Raw genomic sequence first — 19,558 nt, forward strand, 5'->3', positions numbered from 1 at the left:
TCACTACCCAGAGCATGCCGCTCGAAGTGCTCACCGCTGTTACCGGAATATCACTCACTTTCATGAGCAACTGGTAATTCCAATCGACCAAGTCGAGTGCACTGTACGTTGTACTTCCCACCATGGTGTTCTGACGAACATCCTTTCTAGGAATCGGCGTCTGTGCCGGGATGGTGGCAGCGTTGAGCTTATTGTAAGCATGAACGAAACGCCACTTGCCGTTTGGCTTCCGAAAACAAAACGTGGGTGTCGAATGGGACTTACTCACACGCATTATTCCTGCGTCGTGCTTCGCACGGAGAAAGGCGTAAATGACGTCGCACTGCTCCTTGGGCAGGGACTATTGGTTACGCAGTTTCCGGAATCAGCTCGATCTCACGATGCACCCCTCGGTCCGGAGGTAGGCCTGAAGGCGGGTCTTTGGAGACGACGTCTTCAAATTCCTTTGCCAAAGGATAGTACGGATCCGAGGGGATCTTCAGGATTTAAGATCAACTTCGTGCGTTCAGCACGTTCTTAACGACCTCCAGGAGAGCTTCATCCAGAAGTGACGACGAGTTTATCTCCTTCGTAGGTCTTATAATGACCGTTTCGGCCAAATTACCTGCCTTCAAGGCACCGCTAAACTATTCGAAGGACATCTCGCCCAGCTCAAGAAGAGTATACAATGCGGAAAAAGCTCGAGGATATCGTCGTCGTCTTTCTCTCTCATCATACCGTTGACAACGGTATATAGTTGCGAGCTATCGTCTACGGTAGACACACCCTAAGTCAGGTCAACGCACTGTCTTTTGCAGATATCATACAGCTTCCCCGAGTCAGTTCTTTAATGGTGTTATATCTCATATAGACCGTAAGGAAAACCCACTCGTTGTCGTCCAGTGTCCCCACTCCCTGCGCCATCGGAGCTTTGATGTTTTGAACAACAGTCGACGAAAAGCTGTTATTCCCGCAGTCTTCGTCCAGTCGATAACATGCTACTCCACGCGGTTCGCCTTTATAAGTGCACAGAGCCCCATCAGAAGGGCCTTGCCCAGGATGCCTCGGACCTCGTCTGACCATGCCACTCTTGGTATACAGCAACTGCTTCGAAACGTGAGCAGTGCTCAGTGACGAGCATCACTAGGGCCTCGCCCAGAATGCCTTGGGCCCCGTAGTCCATGCAATTGAATCGTGTAACACTTGCTGGCTATCCATTTCAGCATCGAGATGTTTTATATTACGCGTGTATGAGCGAGTATAAATCCATGGTACAGTAATTGCTTACTGAAAAGTTTGATGCGAATGAAGCGGATACAGAAGGTTACACATGTTGCGCTCAAGGTCTTTGACCTCTGATCGATCCATGGCTCATGGTGTTTCAACCATGCCATACCAAGGATGAGGTCACACCTTGTATCCAAGTCTAAAACTAAGCAGCGTTCCACGATTTCGAAGTCGAGAAACTTGACACCGAGGTCCACAGGGATCCATGGCACAATGACACAAGTCCCTGTCGCTAAGCGAACACTGACGGTGTCCCTCAACCGCGCTTCCAGCGCTTCAGCATACATTTGACTTCCCTCCGTCGTAGAGCGTCGAGCATAGTTGCTCGACACCCCGGAGTCAATCAGGATCTTCCATGCTTCTTAAAGTCCTTCACGGTCGCTTTTACAACCAGCAAGCCCGGGTTGTACAAACGTTCCATGTTCAAGAGCACGGGGCGCGTCAAAGCTGGGCCCTGCTGCTCTCTACCTCTTTGAGGCACAACATAACTTACTTCTTCCCCAGAAGGGCACCCCGCGACTACTGGGTGTTGTCGTTTGGTCAGAAGCGTGACGTCGGTTTTATGAATTTTAAAGCGCCATTTGCAGGGGACAACCAGTCCGAAAGTGACGGGTGTTTCAACTGACAAAACTTCGTCGGGTGTTTACACGCTTTCCTCCTCTTTCTCAGCATAGCTGAGATACATTGGCGCAGGCCCGCTCGACGAGCTCTGAGGATGTGCATTCCAACCGAGTCGGGACAACTGGAAGTTGAATTCGGCATTCAATGCCACATTCACCGCTCTTTCAAAAGAAGACGGATGCTCACGAAAGACTTATATTCTGGCCACGCCATTGCGAAGGCCCTCCATAAAGCCGGTAACGACCGCCTCGGGGAGAGGATCTGCTGCCATCCCGGCAATGAGAGTTCTCAACTATTAAACAAAGTCCACCAACTCCTTCTTGCCCTGTCGGGTGGCAAGGAAACGTGATCGCACGCGATATGCCTGGTTATGTGGTGAGAACACTCGCGAAAGCTGTAGCTTCAGCTTCTTCCAGGAGGAGATCGCCGCCCCAACCGAAGCACCGTACGTTAGTATTCATTCTCGCGCTCAACCCCCGCGCTTGGAGATAGCTAGCGCTACGCGCTGTTGCTCGTTGTGGAACTTGGTGGATGTCATAGGCATCTCTCTTACTCGGAGCAGGAAAATTACCCTCGAAGGACTTAAATCTTACCATGAACGGCCTAGGTCGGGAAGAGTCATCCGCCGGTCGACGGTGGCGTTATGGACGCAGTAGACGCTGAAAGCTTCTGCTGTAGGTGCTCTAACACAGCATTTTTTTATTTGAAAACACCTCCAGGCGCGCGCTTATCGCCTTGGGACCTTGCGAAACAAGGTGTTCCGGCCTCAGGTCCAAGCAGGGACATCAGACAATCAAGACCGTCCTGCGTGCCCTGGAGCAAATATGAGTATTGCTCCATCCTCACAGAGGATCAGTCGCAACGATTCAGGCATCAATTGAGTGCTATAAGTGCAGCGGGGCCGCTGTAGCTCTTTGCCTAGAGGAAGTTAGCTAAAGTTACCGATCTTACTTTATTTACATGAGCCAGTACGAGTGTAGCGGATCGCAGTCCCTACCTCCAAGAGTATTTCAAACCTTAACCAAGGCAAATGAGCCAACATGCTGCAGGATTGCTGGTAGTAATACATATTGATTAGATTTTACTATATTATTTAGATATTACTGTAGTGATTAGGAAAACCTAAAGGTTTAGATATTGGCGGCTCTGCAGCAACTAAAATACTCAAATATAGTTTCAATTTTGAGCAAAACAGTTTCTTGTTATGGTGTTGCCACACCATTGTGTAATTACATCAACTTGTGTAATCCACACCTATGTGCGGTCACACTATCTTGTGTGACCCTTCCATTCATATAAAAGTACATGTAACCCCGTTACATAAGAAATTTCTCTTTTAGTCAGCGTAGCTAAGGTTAATTGCATCTGGCGTGCTCGCAGGGCTTCTTTTTGAGCTCCCCATCAATCACTGGCGGCACGTTGGTTGCACCCACTTTGATGTAACCTCTGCCTCTTCTTCGATGAGAAATGCAGGCCTCCCACGACTCGGTTGCTGGTTGACTACGAGTGCTACCAAGTTCAACGAATTTGCTGTGTACTTTGCACGGAGGGAATTCTGTCGCTTTGAGTCGCGTTGACAAGCGGATATTGGTTGTGGTCGAGCGCTCCCACCAGAAACGTAACCGAGAGCATCTTGAGTAATTGACGCTGTTAGTTCGTTTCGCTATTTCAAGAGTACATTAAGACTAATCTCAAAATACATACGTTCTATTATCTCCGAATATGAATCTGTCTTCATTGTTTAACATGCGGCTAGCGCTCCTCGGACTTCTACTATTTGGGTTTGACATCTTCAAAGATACTTCTTAGGTGTATTTGCTGTTCCAGCCACGTACTGATTTCTCGTTAAAGTGTAGCCATACCATTGTGTGATCACACCATCTTGTGTGACCCACACCCTTCCTACAAAGGCAGGTGAAAATATTTTTTTCAATACAATCGCGCAAAACATGTGTTAGGGATTATATATTACACTAAATTACAGCACTTACTCGTTACCCTTTTTTGGTGATTAAGTTCGATATATTGACATTGAAGATTTCGACGCTCACGATAAGCGAGGGAACTAGATGACCATTCGAAGTGGAAGTGTTCGCAAAAGTCACATTAGTTAAAACAATTCGCTCTCTTATAATCGCGTTTGGAAACAGACGCCAAGACAAAGGATGCTGGAATGTCAATTAATCGCCTCTTCTACCAGAATACTGGGTTGACAGTTGTTTTACGCTCAAGCTATTCTTTCGTACAAAAGGCAACATTCTCTTGATTGTCAACTCACCATCGTTATTCGGCTTTACTTTTTTTCTTGCCAGGGGTGGCGGCAAGGCGCTTGAGTGTCAAATGGCCGGACCAAAAATTTACAGAGCCCAAAATGCTAAGGTAGCTTAGGGTACGGAACATGGTCAGCTCTAGCCAGTAAAGACCGAAAAGAGTGAATATGCCAGCCAGAGACGCCAGAAATACGCAGCCGAAAGCAAAGACAGGTCCTTCAAACAGGCGCTTAACGTTGAGTCCAAGACGCGCCACAAATACAACGAATAAACCCAGAGGGGTCAGGACGGCGCCCAAGAAGGCCATAGACACGACCACGGGCGGGCGCGGGTCCTCTTGACGCATAACGTGTTGAATCACGGGTAAAGCCTTGAGAGTTGTGTCACTTTCATGAAGAAGCGGCTTTTTGTAAAGCGGAGAGGGTGTTTCAGGCGGGGCGGCGACAAGATGGAGCTCAACATCACCCAAATCCCACAAAAGTGCTTTTTCAAAAGTTGCAGAGCCCAAAATGAGCTCTACATGATATGTGCCCGAATTGTAACCAAATTTTTTGCTGAGAGCCGCAAATTGTAGTGTCGTGCTATGAATCGATTTGGTGTCGGCAGTCAAGACAAAGTAAGCCTCCGTCTTCTCTGTTATGTGCGTAAAATGAAGAAAAGCTTGATGGGCCACCACAGGTGCCTTGTTATGCACTTGCTGTAATCGCACTTCTAATTTCAAAGTGTCTTCAGCTGCGGCGATAAAGCTCATTCCTGTAAGCTTGTCGCCAAACTTCATCTTCTTGCCATTGGCTTTAGCACTCATTACCTCCACAGCCGTTGTAATCTTAAGTGGCAGCACCTCAAAAGAACTTTCCTTAGTCGCCTCATTCACCGCAGTGACCTTGAGCTTGTACATACCAGCTTGCAGCATTTGGTCGCCCGTCAGCTTGGCCGCGAACCTGCTTCCATCTCCTTCAAGCCTCTACACCACGTCGTAAGATGATAACACGATAATTTAAATCACATTTATGGAAAGTTACCAACAGACATCATCACGTACGATTTCAGAAAGCACGACAGCTCCTGTTGTGTCAACAAGAGTCTCCAAAGTTAGCTGCTTAAGTTTTGGTTGTTTGGGGGTTACCACGACGGCCAATTCCAGCGCATCATCCTTCAATGGAACCCGCGTAGATTCCAATTTCATGTTCACGTTAAATGCAGCATCAGCTGAGAGCGACAAGAGCAGCAGAAAGCCACCCCAAGTTACATGAAGCCAAGCCAGAGATTTCATGATTTGGTTTTCTTTTCAAAATTGACCGCGTGGCACAATTGCAAAAGTATGATGATCTCGCCAATCAGACTTGACCATGTTTTCAGCCAATAATATACATGTACTTTTCAGTTCGTATTTACCGACGTATATCTAAAATTCGTTATTTTGGAGCAAAGTAAAAAAATGTAGTGCAAGCCCACTTAAAACACTGGGTGGGTGCGGACGGCATACATGACGCAGCTACATTAAATCATGGGCTTTAGCAAACCTTATGTCTGAGCACATATAACTCATATTTATTCGCTGCTCTGCGACTGCAAAAATTAACTTTGAGCAAAATATTCATCTGCGCAATCATATTTAGGGACTGGCCATTTCCTCAACAGACCGTGGATAAATGATAGATAAGCAAATCAATTCTCACTAAAGACAGATACTTGGTAAACTGTCGTACAAATGCATGACGTCAAGTCTTGACAATAAGTCCAGTTGTTGTAACGCATCGTCCCGGCGGCAGTACCTAATGTTCTAGTTGCAAACTTCAATTTACGATACACAAATATGTATCAACGTACTATTTTTTGGTACTGCAATTTGATCAAATGCCTTCAGGTCGAAATGACGGGCGGCCGTCTACGTCATCTCCTCGCCTCTCGTCATCATTTTCTTTCGATTTCCAATTCAATGAACCTGTGCGTGTGTACCCTTTCGAGAATGATCGCAATAAATCACTTGCAGCGTTGCAGTCGCTACAAAATAAGAACGTTGCGATCGTGGGGCTGCTTAGCTCCAGCTCTTCATCTTCCTCGCGTGCATTTGCCTTTGCCAACCGTATTATTGGTCGCTGTGTCTTTCGTGAAGATGTTATGCAGAATGCAACGACAGTTCAAAATACAACACTACCCGCCAGTATTCATCTATACTATGACGACGTGACAAGATGCATCTACCTTTTGGGATTAGCTCGACCTGATAGATTTTCCTACAGTACTTCTGCGGTCTCTAAGACGGAAACACTAAACAAGAATATTAAAAACAAGTCTTTGGCTCGACGACAATCCACGGCCGGTAACGAAGCTGAAGAACAACCACTGCTAAGTGAAGTGCAACGAATGCGAATTGAAACAGACGCATACGAACGCGAAATGTCAAAAATGCAAGTGCTGCTCTACTCCAGCTGTAACTTACTCATAGTGCTCAAAGAAACCGCACGAGTGACATCGAACGTTTTGAAAGACATACGTGCGTTGGCAGTAGAAAAGGCTCAACTGCAGAGTGTCGTGGCAACATCGACTAAGCATCCGAAGCGCGAAAATTTTCATTTGAAAGGTTCGTCGTTGTCGTCGCTTAGCACTGCAGGCAATGGATTTGCTCCTGGTCGATGTGTCCCCATGGTTGTGTTTGTTGTTCCTGCACCTGATGAGATGTTGCAGATGTCACAAAAGACGCAAAGTTCTGGCTCTACTCGCTCCGCGACAATCACATGTTGCAAGTCACTTGAAGCGCGTTTAACGACCTTGTTTCGATCTTTACGTGGCGGTACAGTCGGTACTTTACGTATGCGTGACGCGCTAAGTGCTGCAAACTTAAGCAAGGAACGTCGGTTGTTTAACATTGACCCAGCTCATTGCGTGGTGGTTGTTTCTAAACGTACAGTCACTACTGAAGGGCGAGTGGAGGTGCTACTTGAGAATTTTCTTTCTTCGCTGGACTCGAATGTTGGCGCCCAGGACGTCCTGAACGACGAGTCGCTGCTGCAACCTTTGGTAGATGATGACATTGGTTTTGTGCGTCTGAATCAGTATGTACAGAAATTTTTAGACCAACTATTTGCTTTCTCGCCGAGTACTGGCAAAGATGGTGGGCGAAATGAGTTGTTGAGTCCCCCGCAATGGCTCAAAGCTTTTTTCGGACTGATGAAAAGTTACAACCGTTTGCAGTCCAAGAAAAGGCAAGAAGGAAGAATTCTAGATACTGACTTTATGTCGGATTACACTGTATCACCATCACTAGCAATGTATCCCTCCAACCTGATGGATTCAACACGTTAGCATCTGGAAGAATTGTAATATGGCTACATAGCTTTAATAATAAGAAATGCATATTGTAATCAAGACATAGTGTCACATTCAAATACGTAAAGACACGCTCATCCGCATCATTTCCTTCTATCCTTCAGTCTCACAATGTTTCTTCGATCACTCTACGGCTCGCGCATGCCCCAACCGCTTCACGTACGCTAGCTATGTATGTACAAATACATGGCAGTACTGAACCTTGTTTTCGTTGCAGCCACGCGTGGATCCGCATGCATCAAGCTACTGGGAAGAAGACACGGCTACCTCTCGAGAAATTGTGCGAGCTATGGAGGAAGCAGAAGCATCAGACGCTGATCTTGGAGATGATGACAAGAAGACAAACAGTGTACTGCTGACTGGAGATAATCTGACAAGCCGCCGTCGCTCGAACACGACGCTGTCGTCGCATTTTGCAGAGCTGTTGGGAATTGATGATTTGCCTTTGCAAGATGTGGATCATCTCTGTGTAGAGAATATGGGATCCTCTCCTGTAAATACACAGTTGTCGCCTGCCGGTCTGATCTCTATCGCTGCCGCCGATATCGACGAGGCGGCCAATAATAACAACCAGAACGTACCGCCACTCAACGGGCAATTGGACTTGGCCTACATTCGCTCGCTACGTCAAGAATCAATTAAGAGTGGGATAGAAGAAAACATTACGTAAGCAGAGGTACCTTGGGTGGCTAAATTCATCACGCTCACTGTTGTGTGTCGCAGTATGATGACAGCAGCACTTCGTCAAGTTGTGGAAACTCTTCCTGCTGCTCGGACATCAGGAATTGAGGAAGTAGCAGTTGAAATTGAAACAAACAAGCCTGAGAATAATTTTTTCTCGCTGATTCATCGCCATTTTCGAATGCTGAAAATCTCTTCTTTTTTGGCATTGAAAGGTGCTGGAGACGTTCAAGAAGATGCAGCTGATTGTCAGACAAAGATGCGTTTTCTTTCATTGCTTCGTCGTATCAACGAATTATGCCCGCAGCATGTTAGCGTAGGTGATTTTCACAAAGTTTGACCTTATTTGATAGTCATGTTACTAATATTAATGCCTAAACGTGGCGCAGTCAGAAAGCTGGGATGGTCTTCCATACCCACAAATTATAGCTCTTCCGACGTTCGAGTATCAGAACCATGAGCATCACGCTGACAATAAGCAACCGGGAGAGGAGAACGGGAAATACAACCTAGACTGCGCGGTATGCCGTGATGAGTTTAAAGCAAAAGAAGAAGTGCGAGCTCTTCCATGTTTACATTTTTACCATCGCGAATGCATTGATCAGTGGCTCATGTGTCACCGCCAGTGCCCTATCTGCAAGCACGTTGTTGTCGTGCATTAAGCACGATCAAAACACCTACCTCAGAATTTTTTGATGTCAATAACTGTCTAATCTACGATGTAAAGCCATGTAAAAGCAATCCACTCTTTGTCTCATTTGTCTCATTGTGATTTTCGTGTTCTGAGCTTCGTGGAGTATACTTCGACCAGCTAAGGCATTCTTTATTCGAGCAATGTTACCTTTGGTCTAGTGATCCAAAATGCGTAGGTTACCGGTCACCACCTTGTTCTCTAACACTGTTCCATCCGGCAGGTCGATATGTGCCCCTTCATTTGCAACAAGAATTACGGTTCCCTGATTCAATTGTGACGAAGCAAAATCATGACAAACTTTTAAACGCTCGAATAAACAAAGCAACTCCATACCTCCTACCTTTAGTGTAATGTTGGAACCAAATTTAACATCGCCGGCGACAGTAAGGTGATCTAACTCCGTAATATTAGGAATTCCGTGTTCAAAGCGCATAAGATACTCTTTTACGCTCTGAAACTCGAGACCAAGCTTTACAATGGGAATCGTAAGTGTGGTTCGAGCTGGATTCATGATCAAACTACCGTGCTTTATTTGATACAAGTTCGACTGCACAAGGAAAAGATCCGACGAGGATTTAACCGGTAAAAATCGAGAGCGAGGCACCTTCAGTCCGATGAAATTTTTGAACAAATGGATTGCTTCACCTGCTGCAGTCTCGAGCTGTACAACTTTATGGTTCTTCACGGTGCGACAAGTTACAAGAGGCTCAATGTCGATGAGGTCCTGAGCCACCAGTCTCTGGATTGCACGCAGATTCACCCACAGATTGTTTGTGTTGAACGTCTCGAACTTGTTTATTGCACGAAAATCATCCAAATGTCCTGGCGGCACTTGGCTGGCTTCTAAAAGATGAGGTTTGTCTTTGTAACTTACAAGTGTGCCTCCCTGGACATCTGCGCGGGTTTTCTCGGTCACTTCCATGACAAACTCAGAGTCTTCATTAATCATATGATACAGCACGTCCAAATTTACTGTAGCCCCAAGATTGTCCACATTTGATATAAAAATGTACTCTTTGCCCTGATTTATCAAGCTCTCGAGTAATCCAGATTCAAATAATGCATTATAAACGTCACCATGACCAGGAGGAAACCACTTATCGCGTGTTAAGCGGTCGTACTTGGTATTCGGAAGAGGCAACATCGTCTCCTTGATGATGAACGGGTAACAGCTCTGATTGAACGTGTGAATACTCAGGTTGTGCATACGGTACTTGCGGATAATGCGCACAGTTTCTTCATGAGTATTAAACGAATTCATGAGCACAAGTGGCACATCCACACCATAAACACTATTCAAATACTGGATTAAGAGTAAGCATCCACAGACAAAAGCTTCGTATATCACACATGTGCGAAGGCAGCATACCTCCACTTGGCGAACGGTAAGATCAAGAAAGGACAAATCTTGTCGGACTTCTATTGCACTTTTGGGTCCTTCGCAACCCAATGTTGTGCCAAGACCACCATTGAGTTTAAGTATGACCTGCTCCACCATAAACATCTTTTTATTCTTTCCAAAGTATCACAAACATAGAAACCATAACACACTAGTTTGTCGAGCAGCTCGTGGCGCAGATTCATGTCGTTCGGGCAGCTTTCTATCGAGGTATTGCTCGTCAACATGCCGCTCGTTGGTGGCTTCACCGAGTTCCTACAGCACAAAGCAATGCCATACTCGGCTCAATCAACATTTACGATAGATAGGAGAAGATCCTTTTGAGTGTACCAATCAATGGAACTCGTCTTGACTTTGGAATACTTGCGAAAAAGTTTAAGAAAATTCTTTTTCTGGCGGTTGCCCATGAGTTCTTGCGATACCAATGCCTGCAGTCGAGAAGAGCAAAACAAGTCAGAGCTTCTTAATGATAGCTGCATTATTGATGAAGTAATACCTCAGCCATCTGATCGTCTACAGAAAACCGCGCTGGCATGTGCGTCTTATAGTGCATCTTTGCTGTCAATCCGACGGGAAAGGAGTGATCTGCAATGGACTAGAAATACGAATTGAACTTGCAAGTGCTACATATTATGTGGTATACATTACTTAGTAAAAAGCTACGTGCGACGAAACATGACAGAAACGCGACCACTACTAGCTCAATCTGTCAGCTCATCCGCAGGATCAGGAACGACGAGCTCAAGACATGTGCGGATCACCCGCTGGCAAAATCTTAATGCACCGCAGTATTATGAGACTATTTACAACACATGTACGTAGTAACCCTATCGTTTTTCGAAATCTTTCCATATGCTCATTGTGTTGTAGTGGTAAATTATTCGCCAGCCAGTGTCGTGGTATTTGGTGGTTTATCAATACTCATTGGCGTGTTCGTACTGATCCACACGCAGCACCTCGTTGCATCGGCAGACCATTTGCGCAGCTCAATAGGCATAGTGGGTCCAGCATGAAAGTGATGGTATGGTACCTATAGGCTCGAACAGCGCATCAAAAATTTCTTGCGACTTGCTGGAGAAGCAGTGGATATACATGTAGCGATCGAAGAGTACAGCTTACATATAAATTACGCAGACAAAAAGTTATTCTTGGGATCTTATTAATGGTTGTATGTTGCATTCTATTGGCTTTTGATTATTCGCTTCACTTATGGCGCTAGACTTTGAAGGCCCAACAAAAATAAATTCAACGCCTTAGATTTGTCATCTGCATTATTTCTTAAAATATAATATTACAAAAAACAATCAAAAAGTCTTGAACTTGGTAGCCATCGCCTCATTACAATTTTGACGCTTCAATACTTGCAGTGAATATGAACCAAGATTATGCAAGAGAAGCAGATCGAAAAAGCGCAAAAAAGAAGAAATTGAAAAGAAATTATCAGATTGGTGGGCTATCCTCTCCGATCCAAAAGTTTAATTTCGACTTGAAAACCAATGCACGATCAATCTTGTTAGTCATCGGCCGTTTTGGAGTTTGTAGCATGAATGAGTAAGACCTGAGCCATTGTGGTCTCGTATATTCGTCTTCGCCAGGATTGGAATTTACGGCATCACTTGTAACCTCTAATTTTGTCGTTTAGTGAAAATCGGTACCCTATTCACTATCATTCTTTTATAAAAATTCTACATCATCCCGCTTTCATAGCAAAGCAATAATCCTTTCAGTAGAGTGCATTCGCATCTGATTTACGTCTCTCATGATGACAAGGTTATGATTGTGAGCGTGAAGCTGACTGGAGCCATTCCTTGTGGACTGCTAACACTCATACGGCGTGGGTTTAATCCTTCAACATGTTTTGCACATGTGCACAGAATTGCTTACCCATTCAAACATATGGGGTTGCCAGTGCATAGTTCTCACTGAGCCAGAATTCTTTCTTCCTTCCGATTCGGATGATCTGGAGGCTATCGTGTGCTTCTGACAACAAGCTTTTAATTTTCAGGGTGAGGCGACTGACCCAAAATTTATATCGGCCATTAAACCGCGCTTTTTCTCTCTATTTCAGCACAGTTTCTCATCATGTGCGAACAATATGATTTTGAATTCCGGAGATTGTGTCAAATATGCAAAATCAATTATATTTGTACGATGAACATGTAAGAAGGACAGCATTGGCAATCCGACACAGCCCCATACACAACACACACGCTTGCGCCTTGAAGGAAGATTAGATAGGAATGCGACAAAATTAAAAAAGATTTTATGGTGAAGTAGAAGCTATAAAGCTGATATATCAACATTGGCTGAACTAAGGTTTGACCCAGGGAAACCTTGAGATACCTGAACTTGAAGTTTCGTTGAGTCCCCCGCAAATGACTGGCTCGCTCCACTCACTCTAAATGGTAAAGATAAGTCGGTCTGAAGACCAGTGTGAATTTCATGAAGGAGCTATCATTTTTTCTATATACTGTTTAGCACATGAATTTCATCACTCTGTTGCAAGAGTGCCATCACTCTGAATCTGATTAGTACATGAATGAACAATCACTCTGTACTGATTAGTACATGTAAAAGAAAATTTGCACTGATTAGCACATAAGCCATTCGAGGCATCATCCAATAAAATCACATTTAAGCCTGTGCTATTTGTAGCCACAATGCACGTAAAAAATTCATTTAGTTTGCTGAACAACTTTTTTAGTGATGTAACGACGAAGTTGCCGTTACACTCCCACAAGAAGAGCATTTGAATTGTAAACTCCTAATCAACAAATGTTTAGAAAATTGACTCAATAACCACCTATGTAGAGCGGGACATCGACACTAAGTATCGAATACGGCTTTAACAAGAGAGTCTATATACAAAGTAAATTGTAGGTGAAAACAATATTGACGTAACCATCTACCAAAATTACCTTTTTAAAAATGCTTTGCATGAGGGCTTCATGAAATGTATTATTCATTTCGTTTAAGTTTAAATTAATTTTAAAAAATATGTATTTTCATAACAGCAGGACAAAACTAACAGTGTAAGTTTCTCTAAATTTTCTTGATTTTGCTCTTGGTTGGAGCAAACTAACCCAACCTCTGTGCGAATTTATCTCTTGAATCGATGCATCTTCTGTGCATAATGCACGGCCACTCCGTTGCACTTGGTAGCATTAGCGCAAATTCCACGAATGAGTCCTGAAAAGGTTTCATCTGTGAGAGTGGAACCCGAGATGCTTGAATACGACCCCCAGGACAATACGTCACACTTGGAAATTTATATCTGTTGTTAGATGTAAATATGGTTGGTCAAGAGCCAATTACAGCTATGAAATTGAGCTAGTGAGAACCTCCATGAGCGCTCCAACCGGGCGTCAGTGGGAGTACAAATGGCACACAACGTGCGGCTGCTGTTGCTGAGCGCCCAAATCGTGAATAAAAAACGGAGACTTGGTATGGTCACAAATCTGACCATATTTTAGACTAAGCGTCTGCGCGTCGCGCTCGCGTCACCAATAATATTGCGGGAATGTGCACTAACGTGTAATACCTCTGTAAGATATGCTTTCCCGACAAAGAAAAATAAGAAGCGACGTACAAAAAATACAACCGGGTGCATTGAATGCGAGAATCAAAGTTTTATCTACTCTTCAGAAAAGGTGAGATCCATCAAAAAAAATCTGGAATCAACGACTCGATTTGCCGCGATGGTATCACGTCTTCTCCAAGAGGCGGTAACATTTACCATGTTTATGAAGCACTTCAGATAGATAAAGCTTGTACCCAGCCCTTCCGAATCCACCCTACCACTTTTGAGGAATCGATGGGTATTGAATTCTATTCTAAGTAATGTTTTCGTGCCGCGATGGCGCGATGGGATACCAAAAGTGGATGCTCTATTAGCGCGTGAGAGGTGATGAACCTCAGTCATGCTAGTACGAGAGATAGTGGCCTCTCAGCACCGGGCAGCTCCGCGGTACGCGTATGTCTTCTTCGCTTTCGACCTGAGGGATACGAAGGGTAAGACGTTTGCGCGAAATCGACCGATGACCTTCTTTTGGCGAAATATCGAGTCTCAGTACGCTGCACAGCGCCTTCTGGGAAAGGACTGTACTTCGTGGAGTTCGTGGTCAGCAATCCTCAGCACAAAAATGGAGCGATTTTTTTAAAAGAGAAAGAGTCACCTGCCCAGGGTTGTTGATTGTTAATATCTTATTGAAGTCGTGAATAGTGGTCTAATTTGAAGCGACGTGCAATGATGTACGACGTGAGACCGTCGGTAAACAATACACGAAGGTTTTAGTGATGCCAATTACGGATACGATATATGTGACGGGACACTGGTAAAAGCGTCAACGATTATGCTGATTTTTTAATTAAGTTTAACGACTTTGTCAATGTGGAGTTTTGCCGAACCCTTGATATGGATTTAAGATATGAATTCATCCTAGGTATAGCGCTGTTTGTCGCTTTGAGCCATGAATATACTGCAAGTCGTCCCACCGTTTAAGTAAGGCTCTACGCATTTGTATCCTTTTGAAGCTTTGATGTGTCTTGTCTTCATCTCTGCCAAGAAGAAGAAGTGCAGAAGTGCTTTTAACGCCGGCTCGAGTAGGACATAGAATTGGCCGACTTGACTAGCACTTTTCTTATGCTTCCAGCAGAGTTTGGAAGGCTAAGATGACAGTGAGCCGCGTTTCCAGGCTCAATTATAGCGAATCAATCATACTGAGCGGTCTCTATAGTGTTTCTGGGTTGAGACAGAAAAATTGGCAGTATTTCGAGGTCCTCAGGCTTATTCGGTAAACAGAGCGAAAAGTACAAACGTTTGAATGCCATGGTCCCGTGTCAGAGTCAGTAGAATTAAAGATCGTCTGTAAGCTGCAAGAAGAAGCGCCAGGCCCTGAAAGAATTAGATATGACTTATTATTGTGACGATGCAACAGTACCACAGGGTAGCCAGCTGTGTGACGCACCCATCGTGCGCAGAAGTGACGCTCCACGGGTATTCAAATGATAATATTAAGTACGAACGAACGGAGTAACTGGATAGTCTTAGGGGTTTGTAAGTCCCCCCTCGCTACCTCCGTCGGTGGCCTTGACGATCAAGAGAAATTGCCCCACGGGTTACGTGCAAAGAATCGCAAGACGATGACTTCCGTTGAATACTGATGGATGAGCTGGGATGTCATCCATGATGGATGAGTATATTATTGAGGGCACAGATTTCTCGCGACGTGATGACCACGCGTGATGTTTTAGAACCGGATGGTGCGTCATGACTGACCGGGTGCTTTGAGCCATAATGCCTAATGATACATCAGTAATCTTTTCCTATAAATAAATTGACGTTGGAGACGCTTTCTTTCGTGCGAACGCACGAAGCGTAATTGGTTAAAGGCAGTCAATCGCTTCATCCGTCGATTTTATCTTTCCGAAAACATAACGGCAGCATATCAATCGTGACGGCACAAAATAAGATAAATACAGTCAGAATTTCGACCCAAACGCCGATCTCAGAAAAGATTGTCTGCAGAGAGACATGGTCAGATCCACCTTGATCAGTGTTCTTGAGCTAATCAGCTAATTAATATGTAATCCTAACTGCCAAAGAGAGATATTTTTCTGCGGAGTCTTCTTCGAGCAGGACGCTCGAGGAGTCTCTGTATGTGTTACAGGGACTGTCGAACGCACTTGCGACGTTCAATCTTTCGGTGACGCAGCTGTTCAGGCTACATAGTGACTATGCTGAAATTATTTTTGACGCCATTATTTCATCGATCGTGCAAGTTAAATGTGGAGAACCACATTAACATTTGCTAGAAGTGTTCGAATGTATGCATTCCTGTATGTTATTCTTCAGTTTAGCCTAGTGTGTCTTTTGCGCCGAACAAATTACCCTTCTGGGCTGTTTCATGGGGCAAACAGGCGCTTTTCAAGGCTGTAAGAGAAAGCCTAAAATAATTTTTAGATCTGGTCCTTTCAAATACAGATTAGCTACATCGTTGTTGCTACAACTTTGTGATGGACTGTGTAATACCCCAAGCAGATGCCCTCGATCACGATTGATTTTTATTAAATCAAATAAAAAAACTAACCTTCTCGCAATAGAAGTCTACTTAGAACGAAGCTTTCTTCGCCAAGTTCAGGGCGCAGCAGGCTGCCTCTAAGTCCTTTGTAAGCTACACAGATTATCCGGTTTTGCGCACTGCGGCGTCGTCACCGTATCTTGCGGATAATTGCATGATAGTTTTCCTTCTTTGCCGAGTTTACCCTCGCGTTAAAGTATAAGCTTAATCGGCTTGATGTGTTGACAGCTGCACTTTCGTATCGACCTAACTATGGTTTGTTGCGTATCTCAATGTTGACGTTGCTCGTTGAAAAGGCGATACGTAAAATGTTCAGGTTAGCCGCAACATGTGCAGCTTTGTCGAACGTTATCAACAGACGAAAAAAATTGATGTTGTTTACCGAAGATAGTAAGTTTCCATCGCAATTCCTAATTTCAAAGCTATCGATTGCACAATTCTTGGCAGAGACTTTTATCAACATGGCTTGCCGGGGATCATTATCGAATATCAAATTATGCGCTTTACAGCGAATGTTGGCGAGCTTTGTTTCAGGCGCTTGGGTAGATGAAACATGTCGACCGTAGACTATCGCCGGACAGATGCTGGGCCAAAATTAGTTAATTATCAAGGTGAGAAGGAAATCCTACAATTATCGCGCGAGCTGTGCGGGTCTCATCATCTGGCGCCGACATCTTCCTACAGCTTCATTGGCACTGCCGCCTGGTTATGCTCTTCATCCTAATATTCCCTTTTGCTGCAGCTGTTCTCGCTTGTAGCTTTGTCGTACTAGCAGACAACAATCAGTCCATTGAGAGCGCCGAAGAATGCTATTTAAAGGCAGCGTTTCCCTAGCAAAATTTACTCGTGGACAATGGTGCAAGAAGTTTTGTGTACACTTTGAAGAGAAGGCAATTCGACCCAAGTGTAAAGTCTACAAAAATGTCGGTTCCCATTGGCTGATGGGTAACGCAATCCAACAGACAACCCTTGCCACTTCCCCGGAGGATATTAAAGCTTCAGATCGTATAAGTCAACGGCCTCAAGAAAACTTTGTACTCAAACTTTCTTTATGTGGTAGCATCCCTTCGATTTCACCAGATATTGGAAACTATTTTGTGCCCGCTACTAAATTAAAGTGAAGCATCCGTTGTTGATTGGACAAAGCCGACAGATGATGACCTGCCCACAGCTGGCTTGCGTAAGCTGTCCGGGTCTGGAGCCACGTCGACTCTTTTACATTCTCGACTTGCGGTCCATAACGTCTTGAAAAAGCTTACCGATCTATTCTATCACCCCGGGTGGTATGAGGATTGGATCCGTGCCGCTACAATAGAGTAGAGGATAGCTCAACTGCAAATATGGGAAGAAGCTGACCCGATCAAAATAAAGCGTTTCACGTCCGATAGGCTCGTAGGAACGAAATCGTGTTAGAGCTTCTGTAAGCCCACATGGAGTAAAAAATGTGTTTGCATTTGCTTCAGAGAAATGTTATCCTTAATACTTTTCGCTACGATCGTGAGTAGTGCAATGTAGCATGGTCGCATCGTAGTCTCATAAAACACAGACGCTGTATCTATAAATAGGTATAATGCAGCCAACAATCAAATTTCATGCTTTTCTTGCCTCTGGCATTGACTGTTGCCGTACCGTCGCGCACCGACACACAAAGATCGATAATATAATGATAAAACCATCACATTTTCTACGCAGTGTAGCAGGGCTGAAAACAGTAACTTAAACTCGCAAACCTTTGCTCACATAGATCGGAGCAAAATTGTGGTGATGTTCAAGTAACTCAAAGATTGATCAGCTAACTTAAATTGAATTTGGAGTAATACCCACAAAAGCATGCACTGTTTTTTTCAGCGCAAACTCAATGAACAGCAGCAACTTGCTTCAGGACCTCGGCCTCTCCGCGCTAGAGCTTTGGAGGGTATCTCCCTTGCATTATTAGCCAATTTGCCTGACCATCTGTATGCGAATGCTCAGCGATTAGCACACAAAACCTAGTGTCTATCATCTTGATAAAAAACGCCAAAGCAGTTTCGTGGAGCACGCATCTCGGCTCGACACGATGGTTCGTGTTAGCAAAAACTCCTTGTCGAGGGACAATTTAGCTGTATTGTTAACGGTCGCAGCATTGTTGACAACAGCGAGATAAGCCATTTTGTTTAAACGGGTTACGAGGCCGCAATACCGGTGTAATCGGGTGCGTTTCTCTTGAAGGACTAAAAATGATGTTCGTACTTATGGACTACCAACACTACCGAAATCCGCAGACCAGTTAAAGGCGCCGCCACGTTTGGCGAGGATTTAAAGTTTTGGCACATTCCACACGTGCACCCGTATGTGCTAACCCATTCATACCTACTGGGCCTCCAATGAATAGCGTTTACCAAACAGTATGTATCTTCTCTTTAGAGGTGACCATCCTCAATGGAGTGTCATGTGCCTTATACGTTACTGTCTATTTCAGATATTCGTCGTTAGGTGAAACTATAAATTTTGCGTCAAGTGAGTCAGCAAGCCTTGAAAAAGTAGAGCAGAGCAATCTCTCTACCAACGCGTTAATGAAGCGACATCTGTCTATTGTTTTCCCAGCATTCAAAGGTGCAGCACATGTTGCAGCTGATCAGTACGCCTTACGCATTATTTTTTTCAGGAACAGTATTCCGATTTGTAATAACTCCTCCCTTTCTCGGCCTGAGACAGCGGCTTGCTGCCGCTGTTGTCTTCCGAGCTCTGTCCCAATTGCTTATCAACATCGCTCCCAGACAAGTCGAGCAATCCCATGTCCTGTACAGCAGCTATTGCGACTTTGTGCCCATGCTACAAGCGTATATAACTCAGATACAATATATAACTCAGAAACAAATACGTTGTTATGTTGTTATGTGGTGTGCCTTGCAGTTAGTCCATGACTCATAGCAATCAAGCCACACCATATCTAGGATGTGTTCAACATCAGATCCAGGACCAGACAACGTTCCACACAATCAAAGTCATCAAACTTCGCCTGATGATTTCACATAACCTTCGACATACTGGCTGTAGTCCCGCTGCAAGACGCACAAATATCGTTTTAACCTTCAATGCCTCCGCGTGCTTTCAACGTTTTTCGACAGTTGCACGTTGTACATCAATGCATGACTCTTCTAATTCTATCAGGAATTCTCGCAAATTCAAAAAGATATTAACTAACAGCAGCCCTGGGCTGGAAGGCTTACCTCTCTTA

General features: G+C 44.5%; 6 protein-coding genes across 6 annotated transcripts; 3 read left to right on the forward strand and 3 right to left on the reverse strand.

Annotated features, from left to right (window-relative positions):
- Window positions 1-4,170: 4,170 nt before the first annotated feature.
- PHALS_08335 (dolichyl-diphosphooligosaccharide--protein glycosyltransferase subunit 2-like) lies at window positions 4,171-5,430 on the reverse strand (the record flags this gene model as incomplete). The annotated part of the gene is made up of 2 exons (XM_024723665.1): window positions 4,171-5,121; window positions 5,200-5,430. The coding sequence occupies 2 exons, from the start codon at window positions 5,428-5,430 to the stop codon at window positions 4,171-4,173; spliced, it is 1,182 nt and encodes a 393-aa protein (XP_024574619.1).
- A 584-nt stretch (window positions 5,431-6,014) lies between these two features.
- On the forward strand, window positions 6,015-7,463 carry PHALS_08336 (uncharacterized protein; the record flags this gene model as incomplete). Its single annotated transcript, XM_024723666.1, has 1 exon — window positions 6,015-7,463. The coding sequence occupies one exon, from the start codon at window positions 6,015-6,017 to the stop codon at window positions 7,461-7,463; it is 1,449 nt and encodes a 482-aa protein (XP_024574620.1).
- A 135-nt stretch (window positions 7,464-7,598) lies between these two features.
- PHALS_08337 (ring finger ubiquitin) lies at window positions 7,599-8,830 on the forward strand (the record flags this gene model as incomplete). The annotated part of the gene is made up of 4 exons (XM_024723667.1): window positions 7,599-7,646; window positions 7,705-8,153; window positions 8,211-8,478; window positions 8,558-8,830. 4 exons carry the CDS (start codon window positions 7,599-7,601, stop codon window positions 8,828-8,830), a joined length of 1,038 nt encoding a protein of 345 aa, XP_024574621.1.
- A 186-nt stretch (window positions 8,831-9,016) lies between these two features.
- Window positions 9,017-10,814, reverse strand: PHALS_08338 (utp-glucose-1-phosphate uridylyltransferase; the record flags this gene model as incomplete). The annotated part of the gene is made up of 6 exons (XM_024723668.1): window positions 9,017-9,124; window positions 9,203-10,165; window positions 10,232-10,348; window positions 10,414-10,516; window positions 10,592-10,689; window positions 10,758-10,814. 6 exons carry the CDS (start codon window positions 10,812-10,814, stop codon window positions 9,017-9,019), a joined length of 1,446 nt encoding a protein of 481 aa, XP_024574622.1.
- Window positions 10,815-10,936: 122 nt separating this feature from the next.
- On the forward strand, window positions 10,937-11,274 carry PHALS_08339 (lysosomal pro-x; the record flags this gene model as incomplete). The annotated part of the gene is made up of 2 exons (XM_024723669.1): window positions 10,937-11,075; window positions 11,132-11,274. 2 exons carry the CDS (start codon window positions 10,937-10,939, stop codon window positions 11,272-11,274), a joined length of 282 nt encoding a protein of 93 aa, XP_024574623.1.
- A 5,782-nt stretch (window positions 11,275-17,056) lies between these two features.
- On the reverse strand, window positions 17,057-17,276 carry PHALS_08340 (uncharacterized protein; the record flags this gene model as incomplete). The annotated part of the gene is made up of 2 exons (XM_024723671.1): window positions 17,057-17,171; window positions 17,242-17,276. 2 exons carry the CDS (start codon window positions 17,274-17,276, stop codon window positions 17,057-17,059), a joined length of 150 nt encoding a protein of 49 aa, XP_024574624.1.
- Between the last annotated feature and the right edge of the window lie 2,282 nt (window positions 17,277-19,558).

This window comes from Plasmopara halstedii (genome assembly GCF_900000015.1).
Source record: "Plasmopara halstedii genome assembly, contig: Scaffold_322, whole genome shotgun sequence".
Lineage (NCBI taxonomy): Eukaryota > Oomycota > Peronosporomycetes > Peronosporales > Peronosporaceae > Plasmopara > Plasmopara halstedii.